This window comes from Cotesia typhae, unplaced genomic scaffold (assembly GCF_013202065.1).
Source record: "Cotesia typhae breed Kobodo isofemale line unplaced genomic scaffold, CoteBio_Ctyphae contig_36, whole genome shotgun sequence".
Taxonomy (NCBI): domain Eukaryota; kingdom Metazoa; phylum Arthropoda; class Insecta; order Hymenoptera; family Braconidae; genus Cotesia; species Cotesia typhae.
The window spans coordinates 1,692,723-1,711,726 of record NW_027423744.1 but is presented as its reverse complement, the minus strand read 5'-3'; the positions used below and the strand labels follow the sequence as shown (position 1 = coordinate 1,711,726).

General features: G+C 27.6%; 2 protein-coding genes and 1 long non-coding RNA gene across 3 annotated transcripts; 2 read left to right on the top strand and 1 right to left on the bottom strand.

Moving 5' to 3' along the window:
* Positions 1 to 1,283: 1,283 nt before the first annotated feature.
* LOC141526767 (uncharacterized) lies at positions 1,284 to 18,957 on the top strand. Its single transcript, XR_012479081.1, has 3 exons — positions 1,284 to 1,349; positions 18,469 to 18,625; positions 18,715 to 18,957. It is a non-coding gene; the product is annotated as an uncharacterized LOC141526767 (long non-coding RNA).
* LOC141526800 (uncharacterized) lies at positions 4,823 to 14,327 on the bottom strand. Its single transcript, XM_074241905.1, is given in 9 exon segments — positions 4,823 to 5,277; positions 5,356 to 5,581; positions 7,374 to 7,517; positions 7,520 to 7,754; positions 7,757 to 8,020; positions 11,343 to 11,857; positions 12,205 to 12,361; positions 12,450 to 12,672; positions 13,714 to 14,327. Coding segments are annotated over 9 exon segments (2,463 nt in total). The 5' UTR covers positions 14,115 to 14,327; the 3' UTR covers positions 4,823 to 4,979.
* LOC141526754 (uncharacterized) lies at positions 7,888 to 9,821 on the top strand. Its single transcript, XM_074241841.1, has 3 exons — positions 7,888 to 8,750; positions 9,166 to 9,330; positions 9,397 to 9,821. Exons 1-3 carry the CDS (start codon positions 8,614 to 8,616, stop codon positions 9,773 to 9,775), a joined length of 681 nt encoding a protein of 226 aa, XP_074097942.1. The 5' UTR covers positions 7,888 to 8,613; the 3' UTR covers positions 9,776 to 9,821.
* Positions 18,958 to 19,004: the final 47 nt, after the last annotated feature.

Genomic DNA, 19,004 nt, shown 5'->3' with positions numbered 1-19,004 from the left:
GCCCTAACTAAGCTCCAGTTAAAAAATTCTATGAAAATCAAATTTATCGTCTTACCCCAAAATATCTTAGGAAAGGCCTAAACACAGCTGATTTCAAAAGCGGAACTGAAAATTCCAATTTTATAAGGTCCATCAAGGAAGTTACATTTTGGCACACCTAATATATATATATATATATATATATATATATATATATATATATATATATATATATATATATATATATATATATATATATATATATATATATATATATATCTTATAAAAAAAAATTATTATTTTACAGCTGGAGTACAATGTAAAAGAGGGAAGAATGGAGGCCAGAAAAGAAAGTTAAAAAATGAGATTTTTCAAGTGGTGAACCAATGTTATAAAAAATTAAAACATTCAACCAACTTGCAAAAAGATTTTGATGAAGATAATGATGAAGATAATTCAAAACATAATTTGTCTTCTGGAAATAACACTAATTTTTATATTTACACAGCTAAATAAATAAATACAAATATTATACAAATAAATTAATAAAAATATTATTATTGAGCAACAATAGTTATAGTCAATTCTATTTTATATATAGCTCCAAGTATTTGATTTTCAGGTTTTGGCTCTCTGAGCTCAAAGAGTTGTCTTTTCTATGCTTTTGAGCTCTTCGAACTCAAAAGTCTGATAGAAGTTTACGCGATAGATCCCACCATCGCAGGAATAGTCAGGAAAGCCTCCTAGGAACTCAAAACGTCGAGATCTGATGAAAACTAGATTGTTCGCAAAACGGGATAAAACCAATAATTTCCCGAATTTTAAAAAATTTTTAATTTTTCTTAGCGGGAAATAAAAAGTTTTTGTACTGAAATAAGTATGAACAGAAATTTTTAAAATTCAACATGGTAAATTTACTTCCATTTCGACTGCTGAATGGTCTTTTTATTTTTTTATTATAATTAAATGTAAATGTCAGCTTGTTTTAATATCGATCTACTGATAGAGTAGAAAAAAAATTTTTGTAATTAATATTTTTCAAAAGAAATTCATGTTTATCAAATCGAAACGTGTGAATTTATTTTAACAATAATTTTTCATTTTTTATTTCATAAATAGTCATTATTAATATTATTATTATGCTGTAATTGTTATGTTGGGACAATAATTTTTTATGCAAATGTGTCACTTAGATTAAAAATAAAGAATTCCATTCAGTTGAATTTTCCCGCTGCGGCTCCTGTGTATCGGACATGCGCAAAACGAATACAAGCCTAATGTTTACATCTGACCAAAAAAGTTACTAAATGTCAAACGTCAACATAAAATTTATTATTGAAATTACATCCAATTGTGTGATGATAATAACTGTAAGTAATTTTAATATATTTTTAATACTTGCAAAATCCGAAATTCGTTGGCCTTTTTTAATCAATGTCTTCATTATTTTTTAATAATATCTTAAAAATAAATACGACATTGACAGCTCAAGGTCAACGTAATTATAAATCACGAGTTTTACGGTTTTTCTCATTTTTAAAAACCTTTTTTTAATTTTAAAATATCAAAATATTTTTTTAATTATTTTTAAAATTAATTTTATTAATATTCATCAATTCTTTATAATTTTATTTTAATTTAGAAGATTTTAACGCGCTAGGGATTTTTTAGTACCGGTTCTGGTCACCAGGCGGCGCCACTTTATTTTTAAAAAAAGTGGGAGGCACCCTTACAAAATGGCCTTAATTTGAAATATACTAAAAAAATTACTGATTGAGATTGTGTGACAAGGTATGATTTTTAAATGATAAGAGTTCAATTGAACTTTATGTTGATGTTTATTTAGAAATCGGAGAGATGGAGTGAATAGTTACAGCTCTCGGGGAGAAGTGAAGTCACAAAGTCTCAACTCTGACTCCTCAGCTTCACTTTCCCCCACTATGATTACACGTATACACTTATACTATTGCTAGAACTACCCTTATACATAGTGCGTAATATACTATCTTACATGTACTTATATAAACTTACTTTTATATAACACTTATTATTTGCGGCTGCGGCCGGCTTACATATTCATGTACCTGTATTTACCTGGCTTTAAATTCAGCACAGCGACCTAGGGAAACCGCAGAAAACCTGGTCGAGGTACAGACAGTAATGATAACATAATATCAGATCGTTGTTAACAATGATCATCCTTATCTATTATTTATAATTTAATTAACATATATTCATTAGAATCAATTAACGTGTTATAATTTTAAAAGGCTTTTAAAGTATTATCTGCTCAATAAATTATATCAGATGCGGATTTTACTTAAATATTTGCTAATCATTTCTAAATTCAATTTAATACCATTTACTATTCAATTATTCTAATATGTAATTAAATTTGTCTAAAACCATTGTGACATTAAAGCCATACATATATACACATGTTGTAGCGTCTAAATACTCATTATTTATGTTATTTAGTTACTTAAAATAAAGTGGATAAATAAGTTATTATTTATTTATTTGTTGTTAAATTCAGTTGAAGTGCCTTGTTTTTTTTTTTTTAGAGAACAAGAGACTGTTGACTTTCCACACGTGTCTTTTATGGCTTTTCTTTTAAGGACTTGAAGTTGTCAATGTGGCAAGGACATGTTCTGTGTTTACTCGAAGATTTTATGGTTTTTAAGAACCTAATAGTATATTCCTTTGTATTATTTTCTTGAGATTAAAGTTTCTCTTTCGAAGACACGTGTGCACTCAACGACCAAACTCAGCAATTAAATCAAATAGAAATTCTAAATCTATATAAAATATAAATATAAATTTAAATTATAAATGTAACTAATTAACATATTCAAATTCTGTTTTATCTGACAAGTAGTGTCACCTGCCAGATGCAACCCAAAGCATTATAGTTATTGCGACATAACACGCTCATGCGCATTGCTCTGACATTTCGAATGATCCATAAAAGATACTATACCGAACGAAACGTTGAAAGTGATACTATCGACTTCATTTAAGTACGGTAATTTTAAAAACAGTAGAACGTGAATTATTGTTTTCTATGAAAATGTTTTACTTTTATTATTTAATAATTATTTAGTGAGATATTGAATTTTTTCAAAAATTTTAATTTTTACAATTTTTTACCGTGTACTTTTGGATAAATTATTATTTTATAACCAGTAAAAAAATTATTAATCCACATATACTTTAAATAAACCATAAATACATATGTTTACCATTCGGCTAATACCTTGGCATCAAAATATTTTTAAATAAATAAATAAATATAATAAACTTGAAATTTAATATTAACGAATCATTAATTACATTTTTTATTGGTAATTAGCTTAATTTTAATTCAAGAAGTTTATCTTCAACGATGCCATAGTAATTATGTAGATTTTACAGAAAACAGTCTGTTAAATTTACTAAAAAAAAAAATATAGTTTTTACATAATCTCACTTGTAGAAATTGTATACTTTTTTTTGTAAATTTGAAAGAGTCATTTCTTTCGTGTAATTTAAGATTTATTTTGAGCTGCTTTACGATTTTCTAATTAGTTAAACTTTCTTATCATAAGCGAAGATTCGAAGCGTAATTAGTGTTTGTTTACGTATACAAATTTAATCTTAGTCGAAAACTAAGTATATTTTGTCAGACAATTTTGACAAAGACAAATAATCACCAAAATGAAGCTACTTACTTATCTAAGAGTAAGTCGTCGTAAAAGGATTTCCAGAAATGATTATTTTTCTCATTACTTTTGGGGAAAATTTTCAAATGGTACAATAACAAACTTCCGATATATATGTATATTTATAACTATATAATAGTTGGCCAGAGATTTTTTTTTTTTTGGAAATTTTATTCTATTGGATTCAAAATTTTACTTCAGACGTTATTAAAAAATTAAATTTCTGAAAATACATTTACATCGAACTTACATTAAATTTACGTTTTGAAATAAAACTTATTCGTATGTTACTTCGAAATGAATATCTGTATTTTTCAGTGTATACATCAAAATTTTTAAACGAAACCAGAATATTACAAATATCAATATTTTGAAAAAAATTTTGGTATTTGCGATAATGCGATAAATAAAAAATTCAAATCTGGTAACTAAATCTAAACTAAAACGCAACCAAGTTGATTTTCTAGTATTCGAACACATTTTTTTTTTTCCAAAATATATTTCATGATATCTTGAGGGTCATTTTTATTTCAAAATTTTTCTTTTTTTCTCTAAGAATTGGAAAGAAAATTTTTTCTTGTAACTATGCAATCATAAAAAGTATAAAGTAAGGCCGCAACGTCACAGCGAAATTTATCGTGTTGAATAATTAATATAGATGTAATAAAATTTGAGCAAAATACGATATTTGTTACTTTGTTATTGTAAAAGCTGAATAATTTTATTAAATTCTGACTAATCAAAGTATGTCATAAAAAAATAATAGAATATCAATATCATAGTTTATTTTTTTTAAACACTATTAATAAAATTGCAGTGGAGAAAAAAAAATGATTTTTAGTTGTATACAGAAAAATAAGATACTTAAATCAAGTAAATAATTTTGAAGAATTTCATGTTCTTGGTTTGAGTTAAAAAATTCTCAAACTAAGAAATTTCACTTGGTTTAAATACATTTTATTTGATTTAAGAATTTTTGTCTTGATTAAAAAAAATAAGCTTCAAAATTATTTTCTTGATTCAAGAATTTTACTCTTGACTCAAATTAATTTTTTTCCTTGTAGTAATATATTAAATTTCATTTTTTTATAACATCTAAATATTTCACTGTCATCGAGAACCGAATTTGTATTATATTGATAACAGCTGGTCTCATAGAAAAAACTAGTTTTTATTAAATATTTAAACAAATCTTACAAAAATATTTATTTTGATACCCAAAAACTTATTATTAAAAAATTGTGATTAATCATTAATCTACTTCCTACTATTGCTTAATTAGATTTTTATTCCTTTCAATTATTTATTTTTCTTTGTTTTATAGTTGATCTGTGAATTTTCATTATTAAGTTTTCTTATGTTTATAATTTTTGACAATAATTTGAAAAATAATCGAATAATGTAAATGATGAATATAATACAAATTGTAAAGAATAAATTGATATCAACAAAATAAAGTTGCCACCACGATAATTCTGATCCCGGAGATTGTAAAACGTTTCCATGTCTCGCAGTGTACTCAACCCAATAAATAGCTGTATCCATCGGACTAGTTGGTCGATCAAGAAATAGTGATGACAATTTTTTAACATTTTCACTGAAAAAATTAGAAATTAATTTTTATTTTAACAGAAATCTTCATTCACTTATTTAAAATGTATAAAATTTAACGTACTTGTATGTTGGATCTTTGAGTATTTTATTTACCGCATAAGTAAGTGAATCAGCAGTTAAATTATCAAGCTTCACAACAATAGCAATTTTCTGTTGTTCATAAGCATGTAGATTTATAAATTGATCCCGAAAAATAGGAATTCCAACCATAGGTACCCCGTAAGTAATCGCTTCCTGAGTTCCCATCATGCCTCCATGAGTAACAAATACCTTGATATTTTTATGTTCTGAAAAAAATAAAAATTAGTGAGATAATTTTTTAGATGTAAGGTTCACCCTATTTTTCGCACTACGATTATCGAAAAAGATGAAAGTTAATTTAGCAGATATTTGACAATTTTAAGAATTTTTTTGACAAATAAATTATGGCAAAAAAAAATTGACATGTAGAAATTTTTAAAAATTAAAAATGCAATTTTTAAACATAATTTTTCGGAACAAATTTGTTTGTCAAAAAAACTAAAAAATAATCAAGTGACTGCTAACTTTTATGTCATTCGAAAAGACATTTTTTTAAATATTCTATTTCACAACGCATTTATGAGAGAAATCAGTAAGATAGTTAAAGACAAGTTTTTCAATAAATTTCAGAATTTTTAATTTTGAAAGAAATTTTATGACTCAAAATAATTAATAAAATTTGTCTATACAAGACTAGCGATCTCTATTTTTTTTTCTCTTTGTATTCCACGTATAATAACAGACAATTTAAGGGGTTACGGGTAGTTAGAGACACGAAAAAATGAGAATTTTCAGTAATTTTTTTTTGCTATTAAATTATGTTATTTTACAAAACTAATAATATGGCATTATTACACAATGTTTTGAATTGAAGTCATGAAAATTTGAAAAAAAAAAAAAACTTATAATTCCCAAAGTTATAGCTGTTTGTGTTGACCCAGTTCCAAAAAAAAACGTCTTTGCGGTGACGATCATAAGTTCTTGGAGATTCATCTAAAATCAATCGGATAAAAAACTTAGTTTTATAAATAGATAATCTTGGGCCTGATCGAAGGATTTTTTTTTTTTTTTTCAAAAATTAACAAAGTGGCGGCCTCAGGAAATTTTTTCTAGATTTTCGGGAAAAAATCAACAGTTAAATTGGTCATAAAAAATAGAAATTGTTGAAAAAACAAATCCTTCGATCAGGCCAAAATTATCTATTTATAAAACTACGTTTTTATAAATTTGATTTTAGATGAATCTCCAAGGACTTATGATAGCCACTGCAAAGACCTTTTTTGGAACTGGGTCAACACAAACAGCTATAACTTTAGGAATTATAAATTGTTTTTTTTCAAATTTTTATGACTTCAATTCAAAACATTGTGTAACAATGCTATATTATTTTTGTAAAATAACATGATTTAATAGCAAAAAAAAATTATTGAAAATTCTCATTTTTTCGTGTCTCTGACTACCCCTAACCCCTCCCTGGTGAAAATTTTTCGGACTTTTCTCTCAAAAACTCTGAAGAAGTCTTTAGAAGTCTTTTAGAACTTAAGATAAGTCTTTTGTAGAGTTTTTCAGAGAAAAGTCCGATAAATTTTTACAAGGGCTTAAATAGAAAATTTCAATTTTTATCATCTCTTATACCTAAATGTTCTTAATTAACATTTTTGAAATTGTAATTTTAATTAACTTAAAATAATATGTGATTGTTAAAAAACATTTTAAATATCATTTTTATGAATTAAAATATTGCGGAATCTATTTTCAAATAATTAGCAAATCATGAATTAATCACTAGTGGGTAGAAGTACCGGTTTTGGCCATCTTAAGACTATTTTTGGCTAGTTGATGTTTTAGTGAGTTAGTAAAAATTTAACTATTCAAGTAGAATTTTTATAGAATTTATGAATTTATAAATTAGTACATGTATACGAATTGAATTCATAAAGTCTTGAGTGTATAGAAATATTTATACAATAATTTGAAAATAAAGTGGCCAAAAAGGTACTCTGGCCACCAACGGAACTTCTACCCTATATGTTATCATAAGCATATTAATAAAAATACTTAGGATTGCAATTTGGGGCAACCAAGATGAAAGTTTAACATTTTCTGGAAGTCCACTAGGCATGTCATCAATATCAGCTACCTTCAATAAAACTCTAACTGGTGCAACTCTTTCAAACATTTTGTAAAAGGCTTCAAGAATATTTTTGGAAAGCTTTCTAATTTGACCATTGAACCAAATGAAAAATATATAAAACCATAATGACTTTCATCGAGCCATGATTTGATATCTGGAGATATTTTTTCTCCACTGTCATGTACATGGAGACCGGCAACTTCAACAATTTTCGGTGGTGCTGACATAATATCCAGGCTATGATGCCAATTTACAAGAACTAAAGACACATCTTTATATAAATCACTTATAGAATTAAGCTGACGTCCAAAATATTTTTAACATGTTCTATCTCTGCATCCATGTAATATTTTATTTTTGACGTGGTAAATAAATATAATACGAAATTTTCTAATCTCTCAAAAAATGTTCTTTCTCTGGTTATACTTGCGTGTGAGTTACGCGTATAAGAAGGGTTGTACGGAACGCCAAATGGCTCATATAGCCATTCGTCCAATTTTCCTGTTAGTACTCCAACTATGGGAGTATTCAAATGTTTTCCAAACGCAAGATAACAATCAGCAAAGTTGATCTAATTAATCAACAAATTAGATTAAATCATCGTAAGCATGAAATATACTGTAAAAAATTTTTAAAGTGATTTGGGAGAGAATGCGGAAAAATTCATTTTGAGACGAATTTAGTTCATATTATTAATAGAATTCACTCCTAGGAATGAATTTTTTCATTGAATAAAAATAAATAATAAACAGTTATTACTCGTTTAAAATTTATGAAATGCACAGTAAAAAATTTTTCGTCATTGTGTAGAGTCTAAAATTTGTGTGTAAAATATTACACTTTAGTGTGTAGAATTGAATACTCTAGTGTATTAAATCATTAAATCAACACATGATAATGTTAAATTCTACACGGAGAAAAAAAAACAACACTGATTACTATTTTGTACAGTAATCAGTAGTGTTTCGGAAGAAAAAGTGGTTAAAATGCTTGAGACAGTAGAGAGCGCTATTCGCTGTGAGTGAAGCCATGGTAGGGGAAATGAAATCGACTGAAGCGTTCGCAGTGGTTACTTTTGGCGTTACGGGAGGTTATTATTACTAAAATTGTAAGCAAGTACACGTGAGAGTATTTATTTTGTTTTAATTTAAATAAATTAAAAAAATGAGACACCAGAGTTGTTGTGTCGTAAATTGTAAAAATACCAGCAGAAAAAGTGAGTGCAAGTTTTATAAATTTCCGACTGCTCAGTGGAAAAGAAATCAACGGAATCAGTGGATAGCTGCAGTTAAAAGGCTGAAGTAAGTACTACCATAACCTTAATTTAATCAATAACAATAATTCGGAAAATTTAAATAAAAATTAAGTTAGCCGACATCTAAAAATTTTTATAATTATTTTTATCGAAAAAATTATTACGAAAAAATTAAAAAAAAAAATTAATTTGTAAAAAACTTGAAAAATTCTAAGTGAAATTAAAAAAAAATTTTTTTTAATTCTAATTTAATAAAACAAAAAAATCAAAAAATTAACGTCAGCTAACTTTAGCATTATAGTATTGAAAACCTTTTCAAAATTTTTAAGTTTAGTAAAAGTTAATAATTTTGTTAGGATTCTGTGATGAAAAAAATCTAATTTATAATAAATGCTTAAATTTAAATTAAAAAAAAAGATTAACATACTGTTCTAACATTTTATAAACACGTGATTTTTTAGCGCTGATGGATCACAGTGGGTTCCCAAGCCATACGATTGTATTTGTAGTGATCATTTTATTGGAGGCAGAAAATCAGAAGAGGAGCTAAGTCCTGGCTACATTCCAACTATATTTCCTTCAATTTACAAGTGTTCAAAAGTAAATGAATCCTCTGCGTTAAACAGGTAAAAATTATTTGGTAAAACTTGATCAATTTGAACGACTTAGCAATGATAATTTCATATTTTCAGATATAAACGCGTAATGAATCGGCGAATGAAAGCAAAATTACCTTCAACATCAAATGCTGAGTCCAATGTTATAGAATCGGTAGAAGTGATGACTGAAAATCCTCCAGTAGTGTCTTCAAAAATAGACCAAGAGTGTCAAATTGATTTTTATTGTTCGAACTCTGATATCAATTCTCAAATGTTTACTTGCAATCGTTATGTCAAAGACGATTTATGTCATGCTGAAACTCAGACAGAAATTGTTAAAGATACTAGGTCGATAAAAATTCATATTGGTAATAAAAATTTGTTGATAAAGAATGTGGTACTCCTGAAAAAACCTTTGTTGATAAAGAAAGTCAAGCAGATAGTAAACATTTTAATGGATTCATATCGGTGACAAAGGATCAAGAAATCATTGATCTGGCAGGGGTATCATTCGAAAATTTTGATTTCTTGTTGACAAGAATGTCTACGCAAAAAAGTACATAGTATCGAAAAAGATCGACTATTAATTTTTTTAATGAAAATGAAAACTGGATTGACATTTTCAGCACTTGGTGTACTGTTCAGTGTTCACAGAACAACAATTTCTACAATTTTTATGAAACTTTGCAACTACTAGCTAGTGCAACTAGAAATTTAGTATTTTGGCCAGATATTGACGCTGTACAAGAAACTATGCCTGACTGCTTTCTACCTAATTACAGTAACACCAGAGTTATAATTGATCGTACAGAATTTCGAATTGATATCCCTAAAAGTGTCGACAATCGTGTTTTTACATACTCCCAATACAAAAAGAACTTCACAGCCAAAGTTCTTATTGGAATAACACCTGGAGGTTTTATTTCCTTAAGATCTGACGTAGCTGGAGGACGGAAGTCGGATTCTCAACTTACAATAGAGTCTGGGCTGTTAGATCTATTAGAAGATGGTGACATTGTTTTGGCTGACAAAGGTTTTCCAGAAATAAAAACAGTGATTGACGCAAGCGGTAAAAAAGTACAAATGGTTATGCCGCCTTTCCTTGAGAAAAAAATGAATTTTCAACCGAAGAAACTCAACAAACATACAGTGTAGCAAGAGTTAGGATTCACGTTGAAAGAATCATGCAACGATTACGGACTTATCAAATATTGCATAAAATTCCTCAGCACTTGTTTCATTGCATAGACGATATTTTGCACATTTGTTGTGTTTTGGTTAATTTACAGCCTCCAATTATTTCTAATAAAGAAGATGTTGAAAATAAGATATAAAAATATCTTATTACTCATCAAAATTATATTTATTTTATGGATTTTTATGACATACAAAATTAAATTTCCAAGATATTGTAAATAAATTGTAAAATTAATGAATAAATAGTTTAAATTCTTGTAATAAACAATAAAATTCTTTTAAACTTATTTATAACTTTTACATTAGTAACGAATATTAAATAAAATATTAAATTAAAACTCTTTAAGATTGGCATTTTTATAACGAATAACAACGCTCTTTACTTAACTTAATAAATATTAATAAATATTAACCTTAAACTTAATAAATATTAACTTAATAAATTTTAAGTAACGAATAAATATCTTTACTTAACTTTCTAATAATTGACTTGTTGGTAACAATGACAACAATCCTTATTTTTACGTAGTTATGTATTATAAAAAATAAGTTATTATTATTTAAAAATATTCTCAATATCACTTCCAGTAAAGCTTCGTTTCTCCATTGCAATATCATTTTCCTCATTATTATCTAAGTTATCAGTATTATCACTATTATTATTGTTATTTTCTTTATCACTATCTTCGATAGTTAGGGTCGCGTATAAAAGCAGGTAAATAATGTTTAAAATAGAATTTTTCGCTTTTTAAAATCATAGTTTTTAAAAAATCTTCGTCTCTATTAACTTCAATCAAGAAACTGCCATCTTCAACAGGTGAATAGACAAAGAAATCACAAACGCTCATTCCACTGACGTACATTTGAACTTGAACTTGTGTATAATAAATATCAGTCTTCTTAAGTTGTAACTTATTATCAATAAGTTGTAAATACTTAACATTACTTGAATTATCAACAATATTGATTATTGGTTTCTTCTCGCAGGAACTTGGACATTTAAATTCTACAATTTTTAAAATAGAGCCATCATCAGTGACAACGCCATCCAGGCTTGCACAAAGCCAAGGCTGAAATTTGCTAACCAACACTCCAACACGTTTAACAATACAATTTGCCAATTCTTGGTATTTATCTTTGGCATGAGTTTCCATTTTTAAACCGTATCTGGTTGAAGCATTGTCAATTTTACTAGGGTTTAACATGTCTGAAACTAAAGCTTCAACTGGTTTTCTACTTAAAACTTTAATATTATGAACGTTTGAATTTGCAGAAATTCGTAACCGTCGAGCTTTGAACCAATTATTACTGGAAGACTGTTTCACTGTTTGATAAGACAAATTGATGATTTCCTGTTCTGATAATTGCACATTTTTTAGGTAAAACTCTCGTATTTTACTATCCATGTCATATTCACTTTTGTAAATAAAATATTCCTCTTGGAAAATTAATAAATTTTCAATACACACAGCGCATTCTTCTTTCTCCAAATTTAATTCGACTTGCGCTAATAAAGAATTCATAACATTTCTGACTGTATGTTTATTATTTTCTTTCAATTGTGCTTGCATTATTAGTTTTAAGGGTGAATCAGCTTTTAATTCAGTGATTGAAACTTTTTGAGGTTCATGTAATTGGGTATATTTGTGTGGTATCATATTTTTAAAATATTCTCCTTTAGAATATTTATTTTTGTGAATTGACGTGCACTCGGCTTGCCCCACTGCTGCTCATGACTGGTTTTTGAAGCGCTTTCCTCATTGTTAATAAAATAAATTAACGCCGCGACGTGTTTGCACTTTTTACTCTGATTATATACACAATTACAGTGTACATCCGTTACATAGCGTTCGGAATTTATCTAAAAGAAAATAATAGAAAAAATATGTTAATTACAATACTCTAATAATTTTTACCACGACGAAATAAATGATCAAGTTTCAAATTACGTTCAATGAAGTAATGTAAGGTGTACTGTGGACCGAGGCTTGGCGAATAATACGAGATTTTATAAAATAGCTATCATTGTTCCGTCTGTGTTCCTCGACATCTCTTACATGTTCTGCAAGAGCGAGATTTTTGCCCTTGCTCACTGTTGCTGGCTGAAATTCAATTTGATGAGTGATACACTGAAATCCGGTCTTTATAATAATATCCATGGCTTTTTTGTTACTAAAAAAAAAAAATTACATTAATTAAATAAATATTAATATATTCCATTGATATAACTATTTAATTATTTTTTTTTCATTTTAATTTTTCCTTAGTATCATTTTTTGACTTTGATATAAATTTCAAACAACTTAACCTGAATGTTTGCTGCATTCTTTATTATTTTTTATCATTATACTTACTTGCTGTTGATTCGTTTAATTAAAAACAAAACTGCAATTACTATAAAAATGTCACATTTTTATAACTTTTTCTTTTTACTATTATTTATAATATTTATTTATTTTTATGTTTCTTGCTATTGCCATACGTATAAAAACATACTCTGACAGCCTCCCGTAGTTCATATTTCGTCTGGCGCTGCAGTCGCACTCATAGCGAATATAAAAACTACCGACTACTTTCTGCACATTACTGAGTCGTGCGCTGGCATTAACCAGTCGTGTCTCATACAGCACTCTCTACTATCTATGAATATTTTTCTAATATTTGTATAAAACAGTAACCATTGATGTTTTATTTTCTCCGTGTACACACTAGAGTGTAATATTCTACACACAAATTTTAACACTCAATACAATGACGAAAAATTTTTTACTGTGTGTTTATTGAGAGATGTTTAGAATAAAAATTTATGCAACATTTTAAAATTTCTGTCAAAAATTGAATTGAAAAAATTTTTTTTTAATTTGAAAGATTAAAAGATGAGTTTTTTTTTACCAATCGAAAAAAATTTTTTTCAGGAAATAAAAAATTTTTTTTAATTTTCCCGTTTTTCAGTTTTCATTTTTTTCTCAATTAAAATTTTTTCAAAATTCGATTCTTAAAAATTTTCTGACGAATACTGACGAAGAATTATTTTCGAATATTTAAATTAAAATTTTGAAAATTTAATTTTTTTCAAACTCCGCTAAAAAAGCTCCGTGTTTACTCCGTACTCGGAATGTTTTATGTCTTCACTCCGGTATTCTGAGTGATGAGAGTGAAATTCACTCACGATTTTTTATAGTGTAAATACTATATGTGCCAATAAATTACCTCTATGATAAGAACATCGTATGACTGAGGATTTTTATAAGATTTTGAAATACATCATGGTATAAAAGATCGCAAACTCCTGTTCCTAATAATTCAACTACTGAATGTAAAGCTAAACTATTAAATTCAACTGTTGTTTCATACGTAACTTTATTTACTAATATAGATCTTGAACCACGTATACTTAAATCTGTATAATTTTCTATAGGATTTGTTAGTGGAAAATGGCTAACAACGTCAACTTGATGGCCTCGTTGGGCCAATTCTTTCATTAATGCACCGATCATAACAAAATGACTTTTTCCCGGGTATGGAAATATTCCAAGAATTTTCAAACTATGAACTTCATACTTCTGAATGGATAAAATTATAGTAAAAATAATTAAAATCCATGAAGAAGCCATGGGTAAGCTATTTTTTTTAGAAATTGATTAAGACGAAAGATTGCAAAGTTTCTAGTGAAGTTATAAATTAATTCACTTATTCCGATTTTTCACTGAGTATTTTATTTAATGTTCTTCATTGATTATATACGTTTGAAATAAGAACTAGATGCATAAAAAAAATGTATAATTATTTTATTTCAACTTCAATTAGAACTTATGCATTCGAGCTTATATGTTAACTTCAACTGACAGTCAATGGTCTAGTAAAGAAGCAATATATCGATAGCAAATGCCCTCTTGAGTTCAATGATGTATAATGTATATGATAACATTTTGACACAAGTGTTTATACAGAAAAACAACATAAATGCAAATGTATCCTTCTTAATATACTTATTGATATGATTAAGTAAAGTAGAGTGTAAAAAATCTGGACAATTCTTTACCCTGCAGGCCTTTTCAATTATAAAAAATCAGAAAATTGATCTGTTTAAGTTTTCTTTTTCTTTTGAAAGTCTTATAATCTTTGGCGATTTAATCATAGACACCAATTCGATTTTTAAAATATTGAAATTTATAAAGATTTTTGGATTTTAAAATCCTTAAATCTAGTTCCAACTTTCGTTAATTAGTTCCAAGGTAATATATTCGTTCATCATCATTGTTGTATTATTAATGATGTTCATTCAAAAGTAGAATAATTAAAAAAAAATTGTAAGCTTTTATCTTGATCCAAGAAAATTTATTTAAAAAAGAAAATCTTCTTGTTTTGAAAAAATTCAGTCTCTTGCTCCAAAAAATTTAGTTCTTGATAGAAGTAAATTTTCTTGTCTTGAGAAAATTTCTCTCCTGCTCCAAAAATTAAATATCTCAATAGAAGTCAATTTTTATTGATCAATATATCAAATGGAAAGATTAATTAATATTGAATCATTTTTTTTCATTCAATATGTATAATTGCACGCTAAAATAATATAAAATGGGTATCAAATATTCAAGAAAAAAATTTTCTCAAGGTGAGAAAATTTTTTTCTCAGCTAAAGTAGGTGGCACTGCTTCCCTAAAGTATCTAAAAATCTCGATCAAATATAAAAATTTATTATATCCCACCCGAAAATTTTCTTGAGCCAAGAATTTTGTTCTCCAGTCAAGAAATTTTTCTTTCTGTGTAATATTTCTGACTAAAAATAAAATTTGTTGAAATAAAAAATTTTAAATGTACAAAAAGTTGTTCTTCAGAGTTCTTTAGGGTAAAAAAATAGCGTACAATGATTATTAAAAAATTTTTAAAAGTGATAAAAATTTTTTCAAATCTAGAAAAATTCCAACAAAGTAATAATGCTGGCGCTTATAATTATGGCATGCGATTAGACAGTAGAAAATGCGATAGGATTTAAGTAAGTAAAAGATTCTAAGCGACAGACAGTAATTATGACCATGAGTTGTCTTGTACTAGGTTTTTCTAGTTACCTATATAAGCTCATCCTGAACTATCCTGACATCAAATACAAAACGACCATCTAACTGAATTGACAAATATTAATAAAACATTTATTTCAAAGTTAATAGTTTTGTGAAATAGTTGGATTCAACTCTTTTGTACCGAGTTTAAGGTAAAGTAGTTCATTTTTAAATTATCAATTAATTTTGCAAAAAATGTCCCCTTTAAACGATAAAATAACTCCAGCTCAATACCATGAAGAGAACTATGTCGAATTACTGGCTGACATAGAAAATGAAACCTTAATTATCCAGGAATTGGAAAAATTTGATCCTACCAATGAAGAATATAATAAAATAAAACTCCGGGAGTTCAAAGATATCCTCAGAAAAGTATACTCCAAGTGCGTCGATGAGTATGTTTCGTTAATGGCCATTCAAAGAATTAATTTGGACCCCCGAGAGTGGCGAATGATCATGAAAAATCTTCATCCTATGCCGAAGAGGCCATCACTTTTAATAACACCACCTATGACACCAAAGAAAATGGATTATCGAAATGAATTTAAAAAAATTCATAGCAAGCTGATCGAATTAAAGGCATTCATTTATCGCGAAACGGCGCGAGCTCATAGACGTTTGCTGAAATTGAAGAATAAAGTTCAGAACAATTGTGACAGCAGTGAATTTGAATCAACAGATTTAAATTTAATAGATTAAAAAAATAATTGTCAAATTAAAAAATTTAATATTTGTTATATTTATTATAATTTTCGAGTGTTTTTAAAAAATTATGTTAGTTTTTTTAAATAAGAAATTAAAATAACTTGATAAATTAATTTTTTTGAATAAGAAATTAAAGTAACTTGATAATTTGTTTTTTGTAAATAATATTGAATTTATTTTGAAAATATTATTTGAAATAATTTTATGTTGTAGAATATGTGAATAATAAATTTGAATTCTATTACATAATATTTGGAAAAAGAAAATAAATAAAAATTTTAATATTATAATATGAAATGTCGGAATTACTAAGATTTTACTTATATATAAGTCAAAACACCATTAATTGACTTTAATTTCCATTACAAAAGTTCATCGATATCTCAATTTTTTAATTTTTTGATGAACGAAAAACGGAGTCACACATCTAAACAATTACTATACTAAAATCTTAAAGAATAACTTTTGCTACTAAATTGTAAAAATATGATAAAAGGGAATGGTTCATTCTCTCAATCAAAATTTTTAAACAAGTGTCTTTCAACAATGGGAGCTATGAGCTTGCGAAAAACTTATCGAATAAAATTGAATATCTTTTTAACACGCTTTTATTAACTTCACCTGTATGTTTGTATGTAACTCTCCTTTGCATAAAGAGACTACCATAATGATATTATTTAAATTTTGATTATTATCAACCTAGAACCCAGGTGATGACCTTCCTAGTCATCCTCTGATGACCATCCCGAAGTTATATCTCGAAACCAGGTGTTTTCCTCCGCAGGTTTTCATCGGAAATAGCACAGATAAACCCGTACATTAACCCGGAATCCTCTGATGACCATCCCGAAGTTATATCTCGAAACCAGGTGTTTTCCTCCGTAGGTTTTCATCGGAAATGGCACAGATAAACCCGTACATTAAACCGGAATCCTCTGATGACCATCCCGAAGTTATATCTCGAAACCAGGTGTTTTCCTCCGTAGGTTTTCATCGGAAATGGCACAGATAAACCCGTACATTAACCCGGAATCCTCTGATGACCATCCCGAAGTTATATCTCGAAACCAGGTGTTTTCCTCCGTAGGTTTTCATCGGGAATGGCACAGATAAACCTGTACATCAACCCGGAATCCTCTGATGACCATCCCGAAGTTATATCTCGAAGCTATTTGTAATCTTTCTAGATCATTCCAGAAATTTCTAGACTTTTCAGGAACATTCCATACCGATTTCAGCCGTTGCACACAATTTGGAATCTTTCTAGATCATTCCAGAAATTTCTAGACTTTTCTAGAACATTCCATACCGATTTCAGCCGTTGCACACGATTTGGAATCTTTCTAGATCATTCCAGAAATTTCTAGACTTTTCTGGAACATTCCATACCGATTTCAGTTGATCATGCAGTCATTTATCTGGGTTCTCGGCTGTTTGCTGCGGGACAAGCATACGTAGCACTCAGCCGATGCAGATCTTTGGACGGGATTCGAATTGAGGACCTTGATTGCTCCAAGTTGACGGGTAAAACCCTATGTAACAGCGAAGCATTAGATGAAATGGAACGACTAAGAAATAATTCATAATAAATATAGTTTAAAAAAACTAAAAAAACACGCTTTTAAAGAATATTTTGAACTAAAAAGTTAAAAATAAATATAGTTAAAAAAACTAAAGAACACGCTTTTATAAATAATATCGAACTAAAAAGTGGAAAATAATTTTAAAAATAAACTCAAAAAAGTAGTATATAAAAAATACTAGCAGAACTGAGAGAAAAGCGTGGGGCGCTCGATATATGAAAATTATGGCACAAGGCGCTCCACGCTTTTCTCTCAGTTCTGCTAGTATTTTTTATATACTACTTTTTTGAGTTTATTTTTAAAATTATTTTCCACTTTTTAGTTCGATATTATTTATAAAAGCGTGTTCTTTAGTTTTTTTTAACTATATTTATTATATTTAAACAAAAAATTTATATGTTATCTAAAAGCTTATGAATTATAGATTTTTTTTTATTAGCATTTATACTAATTTATGACAATATTATTTTATTTTCGAGCGTCTCACAATACCGACATTTATGAACGTGGACGTATTATTGCTTTAAAGAAATTTTTTCCCACGTTACATTGTAATTATTACTCTTTTTAGTGATAAAAAGTAGTATAATTATTTGTAAGTTGAGTCCTATACTTATTTACAGATATACTAAATCGAAAAATGAAGATATTTACAATTTTTTTGTTTATGCTTCATATACTCTTCGAAAAATTAAAGATAAAAACTTAATGGCTGTCTTGGTGATCATGTCACTGACGCAATTCATATTTGTACAATCCTGTAGACTTACTGGGAGCGAGGTAATTATCCTTAGATATTTATGAATAAACAACTAGATTTTTTATAATAATCACTAATATTATAAATATTATTATTATTGATCATTTAGTGCCTGGAAGGTAGAGAATGTTGTAATGGTCAATGCCTTAACAAGAATGCGAATGATTGGCAAAGGCAACAGCGTTTTGGATCACAATTTTTTTGTTCATGATCCTAAAAACCAACAATATAAAAATAATGAATGATCATACTTAATGGCTAATGAATTTGTATTTGATGCATCAATAAAATAATCACAACTGAACGCATATATTTAAGTTGTTTTTTTTACTTTATGGTGTTTTAAAAAGTTATCATTTTTTTTTTGTAATTCTTTTTCATGTTAAAAAATATTTTTAC